This window comes from Phasianus colchicus, chromosome 5, assembly GCF_987193195.1.
Source record: "Phasianus colchicus chromosome 5, bPhaCol1.hap1.1, whole genome shotgun sequence".
NCBI classification, from domain to species: Eukaryota; Metazoa; Chordata; class Aves; order Galliformes; family Phasianidae; genus Phasianus; species Phasianus colchicus.
Window position 1 is genome coordinate 23,035,593 of NC_143440.1, and position 10,992 is coordinate 23,046,584.

The window sequence follows — 10,992 nt, forward strand, 5'->3', positions numbered from 1 at the left end:
TTTTGAGATAATGCAGGCCTGCAGGTTGTCTTCAGTGGTATTCCCTCTTCAGAAGACCCAGAAGCAGTCTTCTGTCCCATATTTGACATGCCTCCATGTGTTGTTCTTGTAGAAGATAGCAGACTTATGTGGATATGGAGTCAATTCTCCAAATGGTGATGGCAGTTGTCATATTTGTCAGTAGCTAATTTGTTCCTTCTCTTGGCCCCTGCAGAGACCTCATCTCCTTCTGTGAGGACTGGCGCATACATCCTGGTCGGTGTTGGGTCTCTCACCATGCTGATGGGATTCCTGGGCTGTCTTGGAGCAGTCAATGAAATCCGATGTCTCTTGGGTCTGGTGAGAGAATTCATCCGGTCTTTTAGATTACCCTTTGATACCTCTCCAGCAAAATATCTTTTGGATTGTATTCTGAGATTCAGGTCTCCTTGGGGACAGTGCTTCTGCCAGGTCAACTCAGATCTTATTCTTTATCTGCATACTTTATATTCTCTGGTCAGCACACTGCAACCAGTGGTTTATCTATGTAAAATTTTCTTTGTTAAATGACACAAAACTACCTTCCTAAACCTCTACCTGCTAATCTGCTACTGCTTATTCAGAGCATGTGTATATAGTAACCAGTCATGGCCACATCATTTGTTTTGGCATTAGGAAAGTCTCAACACCCATTTGTTGTGGGTGGAGAGAGTTCAACCACTTGAGGTCAGACAGATTATAATGGTGCTGGGGGTGGGAGAAGGAATCCTGGCTGAAGTGACGCATGCAGGTGATGCTCATAAACCATCTTCTTCCTGTTAGCCTAATGAGACAAGTGCTGAAGCGCGCTGACTCAGTAAGTTGTAGCTGCTGTTGGTACTTGCAGAGGCTTGTACTTAAGCCTTTCACCGTGAAGAGTATTTTTGATAGCTGAGCTTGTCTGCAGGCAAAGATATTGGCTAGATGTGACTTTTTCTGTAAATGAAGTCTCACTGAAAGTTTTGCTTTTATGTGCAGACTTTATGAAAATTGATAATGGTCTTCTCTTTGTTTCCAGTACTTTACCTGCCTCATGGTGATTCTCATAACTCAGGTGGCTGCAGGACTGGTCATCTATTTTCAGCAAGAAGAAGTGAGTGTTTTTTATTGTCTGTGTTCGTTTTCTCTGGGCTTACCTTGGGGGAACAGAAAACACCTAGAAGTGCTCTTCAGCTTGGATGTACAATTGGCAAGCACAACTGAGTTCTCTTTTCTTCCACACCAGCACTGTAGCTGCTGTACAGCTTGTTTCTCCTGTATCTGCCAGGCTTGGTAGCCTTACTTTCTCAAGGATTAGGAAGCTGTTTAGTATATAGGCTTTATTTCTCGCTGTGGGAAAAGTAAAGAGCAATTCTTGAAAAGCTTTTTGACCACACTTTCTCTTGATCCTGCTCTAGGCTATTGTTTGTGAATGTAGTAATAGCAGTAATTACCACACTGTCATCACAGCTGCCACATTGGGTTACCAGTCCAACCTTCTTAACTATGTGTCATCGTGTTCTGTCCTTTAAACTCTTAAGAATTTGCATATAAAGCTCTTCTTGGGACAGCTGCCTTTCTTCCCCAGGAGCAGTCCCTAGTATCTGACAGTTCCTGTGCTATCACTGGAGCTTAAAGTCAAGTGGTTTAAGGATTTGAAGTGGGCCTCTCTTGTCAGGAATGGAATTTCACAGAGTATGCTCTTAGAGTTGTGAGTCTCCAGAATTTCAAGGGAATAACTTCTCTGAGCTATGTCAGTGCATTGCAACATCCTGTCCTGGCTATAGTTTCCTGGCCTGCACAGTGCTCGGTTAGACCTTTTAACTAATTGTCACCTCAACTGAGAGGTACATTCACATAATGGGAACAAGTTAAAACTGTGTTGTCCCTTCTGGCTCCTGTCTTGGCATGCAGGTTTCTAGTACCAGTTATGGGTAACCCTCTCCTTTGCCACATAACCATATATCCATACCACTGCAGCACTGTGCTTGCTTCTCCTAAACCAGTCTTTCTGCTGGTGTTTACAAAAGTAGGTGGTTGAGGAAGTTGGTGGTGAAGTTGGGAAGGTGGAAGGAGCCTGTCCTGGTGTAGCTGATAGGAACTTCATGCAAGTGGCTGTGGTGACTGTGAGCAGCTGTTGGCTGGGTTCCTTGCCAAGTGTGGTGTGAATGTAGTTTGCTCTCTGGGCTGGCTGAAGATAGAGGAGAAACTGAAACACTGATTATCTGATCTGTAAAGTTAGAGCTTCAAACAGGCTGCTGATTCACAACAGCTCTGACTAATGCAGAGGAGATGTGAGGATTGGCATTTCCCTGCTGCTGGGGAAATATGACTTCCCGAGTCATGAAGTTCTGTACCTTTCTCAGTACTTCTCCTCCAGCTGTTACTTCAATGTAGGAAACTCCAGTTTTTCAGCTGTAATTCACTGTTTGGACCTCAGTCAGATCAGGGGGAAATTGAAAGTGCCAAGAGTTTTGCACAGACAGCAAAATCAGTGCAGCTGAAATAACTGACAGATCCATCAGAATGACAGAGGGGGAGATGGGGTTTGAACACATGCAGCTGTTCTCAGTGAGCAGAACTTATGGTAAAACTTTTCTGGAGAACTTCTGTGTCAGGGATCCTCTGGAGTACCAGAACAACTGGGGGGAAAAAAGGAAAAGACAATTTCAAGAATGTCTTGGCAAAAACCTCTCACATGCTGGTTTGTGAGCTGTGCTTCAGTGACACTATGCCTGTCACTCTGCTTCACTTGATGTATGCCATCCCAGGGCAGTTCAGAGTACAGTGAAGAAGACTGAAAACTTCTCAGGATCCAGCCCCATTGTGTTCTTCATGTTTGTTTTTCCTTTCTGACTTCAGGAAGTTGGTTAGATACAAAACAAGGAGTAATAAGAGTGGAGGAAAGAATCCTGGATCGAGTGCTGCAAGATGATACTCTTCTGCTTCTTTTTACTGAAGTCTTAATTTCTCTACTAGAGAAGAGGAGATGAGATTATTGTACTGCTCCCTACCTAGTCGCTTCTTGATCAATAGATTCACTTGCTTGCCTGTATCGCTGGCCTTACAGCAAGGCCTATGTTTCTGTTGAAATCTGTTCACTTTCAGCATCAGAATCCTTCCCCACACTGACATATGGAAGTCTGCTGAGAGAGTCAGTGTAACTGTAAATGCTGAGCCTGACAGGAAGGCTGCAGCTCTGCCTCCCTTGTGGGCATGGCTGGAGGAATGCCCCATTGGACTGGAACTGCCCAGGGCTTGCCCACTGTAGGAGGATGTTCAACATTTGTTTCCCCTACTTAAAAGTTGTGGTGGGGTGGGTTTTTTTGTTTGTCTGTTTGTTTTTGTTTTTGTTTTGTTATTGTTTTTTAGGACAGCAGGATAGCAACATCGTAAGTTTCACTTAACACCTCTTTAGATCACAACACTTTGGACTTGGGAGAGCCTGGATGAGGTCTCTCCATCCTAGTTCACACAGTTCTCTGCAGCTTGGATCCGAGTGCCTTGAGCAAAGGAGAGTGATAGTCCCTTAGGAGTTACCCTCCTTTCTAGCTATTCTTTGTAGCAAACATTTGTGCCTGAGGTTCCAGGGTATGCATTAATTTCAGAATCTGGAGTGACTGAGGGGAGAGTTCACCCTTGTATTTTGGGCCTGTTTCAGTATGCGGACTAGAATCTAATAAATGTGTTGGGAGAAGGATCTGCTTAAGTCTGAGGGGCAGGATAGATGACCAGTGGTGTCTGATAGTGGAAGAGTCCTGCGTGGGTTTGTCCTGTGATGTTGGCTGGAAGCAGTGATGTATGTTTTTGCCTCTGGCATTCAGCTTTTCTTCACTCTTCACTTTTTCAGCACTCTTCAGTAAACCCATGGGAAAGGGAGATTGACAGCCCTGCTGCTTTCTGGTTTTGGTGGTAACATTGTTCCTTCTGATGCTGGACAGAGGCATCAGTGTCTTGGAGCAGCCATGCTCCACACAGTTTAAGTCCTGGGAAGTCTTTAAGGGGTGAAGAGGGGAAAAGCTAAAGTTCAGCATGCCTTTTTTAGCTTGTTGTGCTTTGTATGCCAGTGCAGAGAGGCATTCAGCTGCAGGTGCAGCTCCCCGTTGAGCTGTGCTGCCAGCTCAGCAAGGTATTTTTGCATGTGTTTTCCAGATCTGTACCATTGTTTGTATAATAATTCCCACCTTCTCCAATTACTTCATAAAACACCCAAGAACCCTTTGCTTTCTTTCACTTAGATGCCTCCTTAGATGACGTTTTTGAAACCAGAGCTGTTTGTAAGACTTCATGCCTATTCTTGCATAATAATAGAGGAAGAGCAGAGATGCAGCTTCCTGTGCAGCTGCAATCAGGGACGTCTAACTCTGGCCCTATGTCTGCTTGTGGTGTGGTTCCAGATTGGAGAATGCAGGCTCTTTTTGGTAGGGTTTCATGCAGAAGGGACCCTTGGTTCTTTCTGGCGTGAGTGTAAATGGGCCAGATGGGCCCTGGGCAAGACGAAAGCCCTGTTCCTCCTTGCCTCCCTCCCTGTGTGCAGGAGGGTGAGGATGGGAATGCAGAGATTCAGTAATGGATCAGGCTTACGGCAGCATCTAAGGCCAATCTCATTAGTAGGAACCAGGTCAGGCTGCCTTGATTTGAAAGGAAGGAAAAGGGGGAAGCTAAGTAATTAAAAGGGGAAGAGTTAGGCATCATGAGAAGAAAGATCATGTGGCTCCCATCTGCCTGGCCTGATGTAGGTGATTGCTGTGAGCCATGCTGCAGTTTCCTAGAAGAAGTAGCTGGTACAGCAAGCAAAGGAGTAAGCACTGTTTTCTGTTGCTGATTGTCCTTGGCTTTACCACAGTCTTTTACAATGCTTAATAGAAAGAGAAAAACCTTTTCCACTGATATGAAGTATGCTGTAGCATCACAGACAAAAAGGGTAATACACAGGGGTGGGAGAATCCCAGTGCTAGGGCTGATGTAACTCTGTGCTATCACTCTAGCTGTCTAGTGATTCTTCTTTCCAGACATTTGAGATAGAGGTCTGTCCCTAACAGTGACAGCTGTATTAGCTGTCCCTTGTGTACAGGCTGGCTGAGGAGATCTTCGGAGAGAGGAGGGAGGAAGGGGGCTGAGGAGCCTGCTGGGTGGTAGTTTGTACTTCTCATCAAGATGAGGGGTGGTACAAATCTCTGGACAAGGAATGGGTGTATAGGGGTTATTTGATCGGCCTGAGCTTTGTTGTAAGACTGTCAGTGAGCAGTTTAGGTAGGTATAGTACATGTCTCACTATAGAAGCAGCAGTTCTGGGAGTCTGGAGAGAGATAGATCAATGCCCTGTGAAAAACAGGAGTTTCCACAGGCTGTATGTCAAAAACAGTTGCACCAGCAGCAGAGTGACTCATACTTTCCCTGAGAGGTGGAGGGCCTCAGCAGTATGGGGGATGAACTGCAGTAGCTGAGGTCCCAGATCAAAGTCTCCCTTTCAGTGCAAGTTTAGAAATTATCTGTGAGTCCACAGGACAGTGTTATCCTTCACTTGTACTGATCCTTCCCCTTTTTCTCACCTGTGGTGGACAGCAATTGTTCAGCATGCCCTACTCAGTTCTATTTCTCACCGTTCATCAGGTTCATAACCTTTCTCTGTACCAAGACAGGGACTTAATGGGGGTCACTTCGCTGTTGCATTGCATAGCAAAACTGCTGTCTTAGCTTCCATTCAAGACTGAAACTGTGTATGTATATTCTCTTATTGTACTGGTCCTGATGCATGTTAAAACATATGTTTTGGTTCTCTGATGCTGTACCACAGCAGTCTGTAGATTCTTATTTTTATTATTTGCTTGCCTTTGTTGTTGCCACTAAACTTCCCAAGTTTTACTGCGGTAGATCTCCAGTTGTCCTCAGTACACTTATTTGCCAGCAACTTCACAGCTTTGCTATCTTGTGAGAAAAAAACTTTGTTTCCCTTTCTGTCTGTATGATTGCTCAGTCTGATTCTTGAACTTCTTTGGATGTCAAATGTGTCTTTTACCAACAATGTGACAAATGTAATGCCTTACTCAGTACAGGAAAGTTCCTCAACTTCTGAGGAGCAAGGAAGCAGTCTCCCACCCACTCAGTAAGCTTGAAATAAGTGACTGAAGGAGGAAACGGGGATTTCAAATTAACTCACTTCCTCCAGAGCAACTTTCCTCTTACGTAGCAGCAAACCACGCGTCACTGAAAGCTGGGGTAGATTTTGTGTGTCTGTTTCTGCCTGGGAAAAAAATTTCTCAGCAAGAAATGCCATCTGGTCATCAAAGTGGGATTTTTATCTTGGTAAACCCATTTTGTATTTCATCTTGTCAAATCATATTTATTGCCTGTTCTCCAAAACATAGACAAGACTGCAGAGTAAACTATTTCAAGGTCAATCTGAGGAATTTTCCACTGCCCAGTTGCCTTTTTCCTTACTGCTTGTGTGTCAATCAGATGATACTTATTTCTCAATGATTGTATTACTGTTTCTATCTTTTTTGCTGCAAGATAAAAATGGCTGTATTATGGGAGTATGATAGTCTGAGCACAGGTTACTGTCTCCTTCAGGTCTTTTGGAAAAGGGCTAAGCAAAAGCTACTGCTCATTCCATTTTCATTTTTCTTTTACACCTGCAGTTTGTATTTGCTCTAGCCTCATTCACTGGAACTAGAGCAAAGCAAAGTGCTTCAATGCCCATGACCATGATGAGCCTTTGTTTTTTCCCTGCTATGAGACCAGCAGACCAGCAGGACTAAAGCTGATAAGGAGGGATGTCATGTAGTCTAAACCCACAAGAAGAGGCTACAAAGAATTGACTGATCTGACTTTTGCTCTTTTTTTTTAATTTACCAGCTGAAAGGAGAGTTGTCACGCATAGTTGAAAAACTGATTGAAGATTATGACCCTGTGAATGGTGAAGATAAGAACTTACAAGATGCGTGGGACTACGTGCAGAAACAGGTGAGCCACAAGGTGAAGCAAGGAAAAGAAACATGCTATTTTGCCAGTGCAGCAATGGTTTATAAAGTTAGGCTGAAGACATGGAAATAGGTATTGCAAGAGGCCTAGCAGTGCTCCTCAATCCAGTTATGCCTTTCCAGTACTGTATATTCAAGTCACAGTTGCTGACATCCACTACTTGATATCTCAGCTTCCGGAATCTCCCCCATAGCCTTGGATGTCATGTAGTCTATTCATGTTTCTTGGTAGTAAACTGCAACCATCTCCTGTACCACTTGACTTAACTGTGTCTCATCTACATTCCTCAGATGTCTTTTAAAAAGCTGTATTTTCAGCATAGATGACTGTTGGTTAACACTGTAGTACACTGATTCGGCTGAGACATGAAGTTGTCTGTGATGTTTGGTGCCTGCATACTAGCAGATAGTACTACTAGTGGTAGGTAAGACTGATTTTCTTCTATATGGTGGCTCTCAGGACTAGGTAGTATTTGCTGCATAGTGCAATGTGTCTGACCTACCAAATGATACCCTGACACTTCTCCTCATCTGTAGTGTCTCTAGAATGCCTTAGTCTGTGTGAAAGCCACAGTGCGTGCTACTTCTACAGCAAGTTAAAGTCCTTAGCTTATTGCCAGACAACTCAGCAGCACTGTCTGCATTGCTGCTTGGTGTCTGTTGCCTGCTTCTGTGATGATTCCTCTGCAAGTGTGAGCATTCTTGGGAGCCATCCAACTGCCCATGATTTCTGCTTTAGCATCAGGGTCAATGCCTGAGCAACTAGGTCAGTTTTCAAGCACACGCACAGTCATGATAGCTGTTTGCTGCCAAAACATGGACTGGAGAGCCTGCTGGCTGTTGTAGTTAAATACATGCCCAGCATGGGGCTGATGTATTATCAGTACAAGTAATAGCATTTTTCTGGTCTGTTCTTTACACTGACCAGTAATACTCCTCCTTGGAGGGAGTGATTTATTTATGTTCTATTGCTGTATTTGTAGCTCCTTGCCAGCTGAATAAAGGGAAGACTTACTGCAGAGAAAGGATCCAGCTTTAGCTATTGTTTTAATGTAGAAACAGAAGAAGAAAGCTCTGTGGAGGAGTGTTAAGAATCTAGTTCCTCTTATACACTACAGTTGGCATTTGAAAGAGAGTAGAGGAGTTGTGCTGTCACCAGTCATGGGTTTAAAGTCCAGACTTTTCTGAGATGGGAAGTTTCTTCTGGAGGCTGGATTTCCAGCACTTGTTTGGAAACCAAATGCTAATGCTGCTGTGGGTGTTCAGCTGTTCTTATTGCCACTGTCATATGTCAGACTGAAACGCTACGTTTCTGCTCTGAGCAGAGGGATTTTTTCCTAAACTTCCACCTCAAATCTGATTATCTCTCTGCTCTGGATCCCAGTGCTTGTATGGTAGTACAGGCTTCCAGAAAAGATCGTAGTTTTTGCTGGACTTCCCGACGTGCTTTCCCCTTTAGCGTCTGTAGCTCTGTCACGTGAGGGCGTAGGAATGTAAATGTCTCTTTGGATGGAAAACTTTCCTCATCTGCGTCCCAGCCAGCCCCGAGCAGCGGCCAGGCGGGTGCAAGCAGCCGGGGCTCGGTGGCATGTCCGCGCCACCGTGCGGCGGCTGGCTGCTGTGCCCTGATGGCCAACGCTGCCTCCGGAGGTACCTTGCAGTCAGGAACCAGGCCATGAAAAGTTCTTGCTCTGTGTGCGACCACATCCACTGCCTGTTTGTTTGTGTAATATGCTATCAATGTGAAGTGTTATGACCACTATGCTTTATCTTTGCTTATTAGCTTACCTGCTGTGGCTGGAATGGAGCAGAGGAGTGGGAAAAAAATTACATTCTTATCAACAGAAGCTTGACTGCGTATCCCTGCTCCTGCTCCAATAGTTCCAAGGATGCTGAGGAAAATACAGGCTTCTGTAATCTGGATGTCGGGGTGAATGGTACTGCATCATATGCTGACTGGCCTGTTCACAAGCAGGTGAGTGAGTGTGTCTGGGGTTCGTGAAGCTTCCACTGAAGTCACCTTGTTTTTGCTACTCTAGAAATGAATCTGGAGAATGTTTTTCACTTTAGTGAACAGGATGACAGGGATCTTGCCCTTCTCTGCTAAAGCTACTGTGAAATTTGGCACAGCATGTAACTGACTTAAGCTGTACATGCACAAGAAGAGAGGTGTTATGAATCTCTAGTCTTGAGATACTTAGATTCCTTGCTTCTTTCCCCTCTGATCTTTTCTCCATAGGGTTGTGTGGATGGGGTACAGGACTGGTTGAAGGACAACCTTGGTATCATTCTTGGGGTCTGCACGGGTGTTGCTGTTGTAGAGGTAAGTCATTCCCTGATACACATTCATATCCTGTCTCTCTATGCAGACTCTTTCAAAGACAAAGTTATTGGGATTTTTTTCTTTTGGTAGTAGCGAAATGGTTTAATGAAGGTAAAGTTCTTTTTTGTGTGTTTTTTTTTTTTAAGTAATGGACAGCTTGCTTAATGTCAGTACTGCTCTTGAATTGTCTGCTTTAAACTTTGAACTGCTCCTCTCGTTGGTTGGAGTAAGCCCTTATGGTCTACTCATGGTTTCTGCTGCTATATATGGTACAGAATGTATGTATTTTTACAGATGCACATCCCACTAGTGAAATGACAACTTTTGCCTTAAAAAACCTGTAAATGCTCGTTTTTTGTTTTTTTTTTTTTTTTTTTTGCAGCAACATATTTTATCATCCTGGGGGGGATTAACTCTGTTTACCTTAGTGATACCATTAAAAGGATACCTCTGTATTTTTCTCCCCATACCACTCTTTCTTCGTACGTTATTATCTGATTGGTGACTGACTTCCCATTTTTCATTACTTATTCTAGTTGCTGGGAATGATACTGTCCATTTCACTCTGCAAGAACATACACAGTGAAGACTACACCAAAGTGCCCAAGTCTTGAGTGTGTTGACTCCAGAACTACGGCACCACAGAGAAAGGAGCAAACAGAACATTCCTGCCTCGTACCCAGACTGTCCAACCATTGACCATTACTCCTGTGACATCCTATTTCTGATACCACTCTGCTAAGAACTATTAGAGTTGCAATACAGCCTGATCTTCTGGCAATAGAGCCGTTGGGCTACCTGCATCCTGCCTCTGGATTATTTCTTCTTCAAGAAGCAGAACTTAACTGTCCTGCGTCATGAGACACCTTTTGCCACCTGCCCCACATCCTATTCATATCTCAATTCTACAACCCACTGGGCCTAATGTACAGTAACTGTTCCTCCCTCCTGTTCTGCTCCCACATCTTTCCCTTGGCCTCCAAAAGAAACACCATCATCTTGTCCCATGAGTCAGAATTGCTGTCGAGATGCCAGTGCTTTGGTAGCCTCACCTACTTCACTAATGTGGTGGTAATTAGTTGTGCTTCACAGGCCTTGCAATTAACCTGATTCTTCTTCTGCTATGCATCTTCCAGCCTAGACTCTCATCTGAACTACTGAGCTCTACCTTCATCGTTTCTCCTGCATCTGGAGTCAGTCAAGCCTTGCCTTCAGTGGAGCTCTTCCCTTTGAGTGTGACAAGAAGCCACTGGGAGGGAGCCAGGTCAACCTGTCACTAGTGTGATCTGGCAGATTTTGGTTGTGGTGCTCACCTGCTTTTGAAATAGGGCGCTTGGGTTCTGGATCTGATGATTGCATGTTTTTCTCTTCCTTTTCATTCATCCCTGCACTAATTTTCTGGCTCTTCTCAGCACTTCAGAGACTGCTGCGTAGTGTGGACTCAGCCCTAGGCTGGCTGTGTTGATTGCGTTGGGTTGCCAACTTTCATACAAAAGTTGTGATCAACTGGATTCTTCCCCTGCTCCCATTATGAACATAAAATATTAACAGAGGTTTTTAGTAACGAGTATGGAGGGATCTGACTTAATTGCAGGCCCTGCATGTTGGAGATATCCCTGCTACCAGTTTAGGTTTTGTAGTTAGGTGCAAGGATAAAACTGCTTTTATTTTCAGTTCTTCCAATCCTCT

General features: G+C 44.2%; 1 protein-coding gene across 3 annotated transcripts in view; it reads left to right on the plus strand.

Moving 5' to 3' along the window:
* CD82 (CD82 molecule) overlaps window positions 1-10,305 on the plus strand; it is a 33,310-nt gene extending 23,005 nt beyond the window's left edge. For all 3 annotated transcript variants that reach the window (XM_031593371.2, XM_031593370.2, XM_031593372.2), the window contains exons 4-9: window positions 215-339; window positions 1,037-1,111; window positions 6,856-6,963; window positions 8,764-8,955; window positions 9,220-9,303; window positions 9,840-10,305. In XM_031593371.2, coding sequence (XP_031449231.1) covers window positions 215-339; window positions 1,037-1,111; window positions 6,856-6,963; window positions 8,764-8,955; window positions 9,220-9,303; window positions 9,840-9,917 — 662 coding nt within the window. In that variant the 3' untranslated portion in view covers window positions 9,918-10,305. The remainder of the gene's footprint in view (window positions 1-214; window positions 340-1,036; window positions 1,112-6,855; window positions 6,964-8,763; window positions 8,956-9,219; window positions 9,304-9,839) is intronic.
* The last annotated feature ends 687 nt before the right edge of the window (window positions 10,306-10,992 follow it).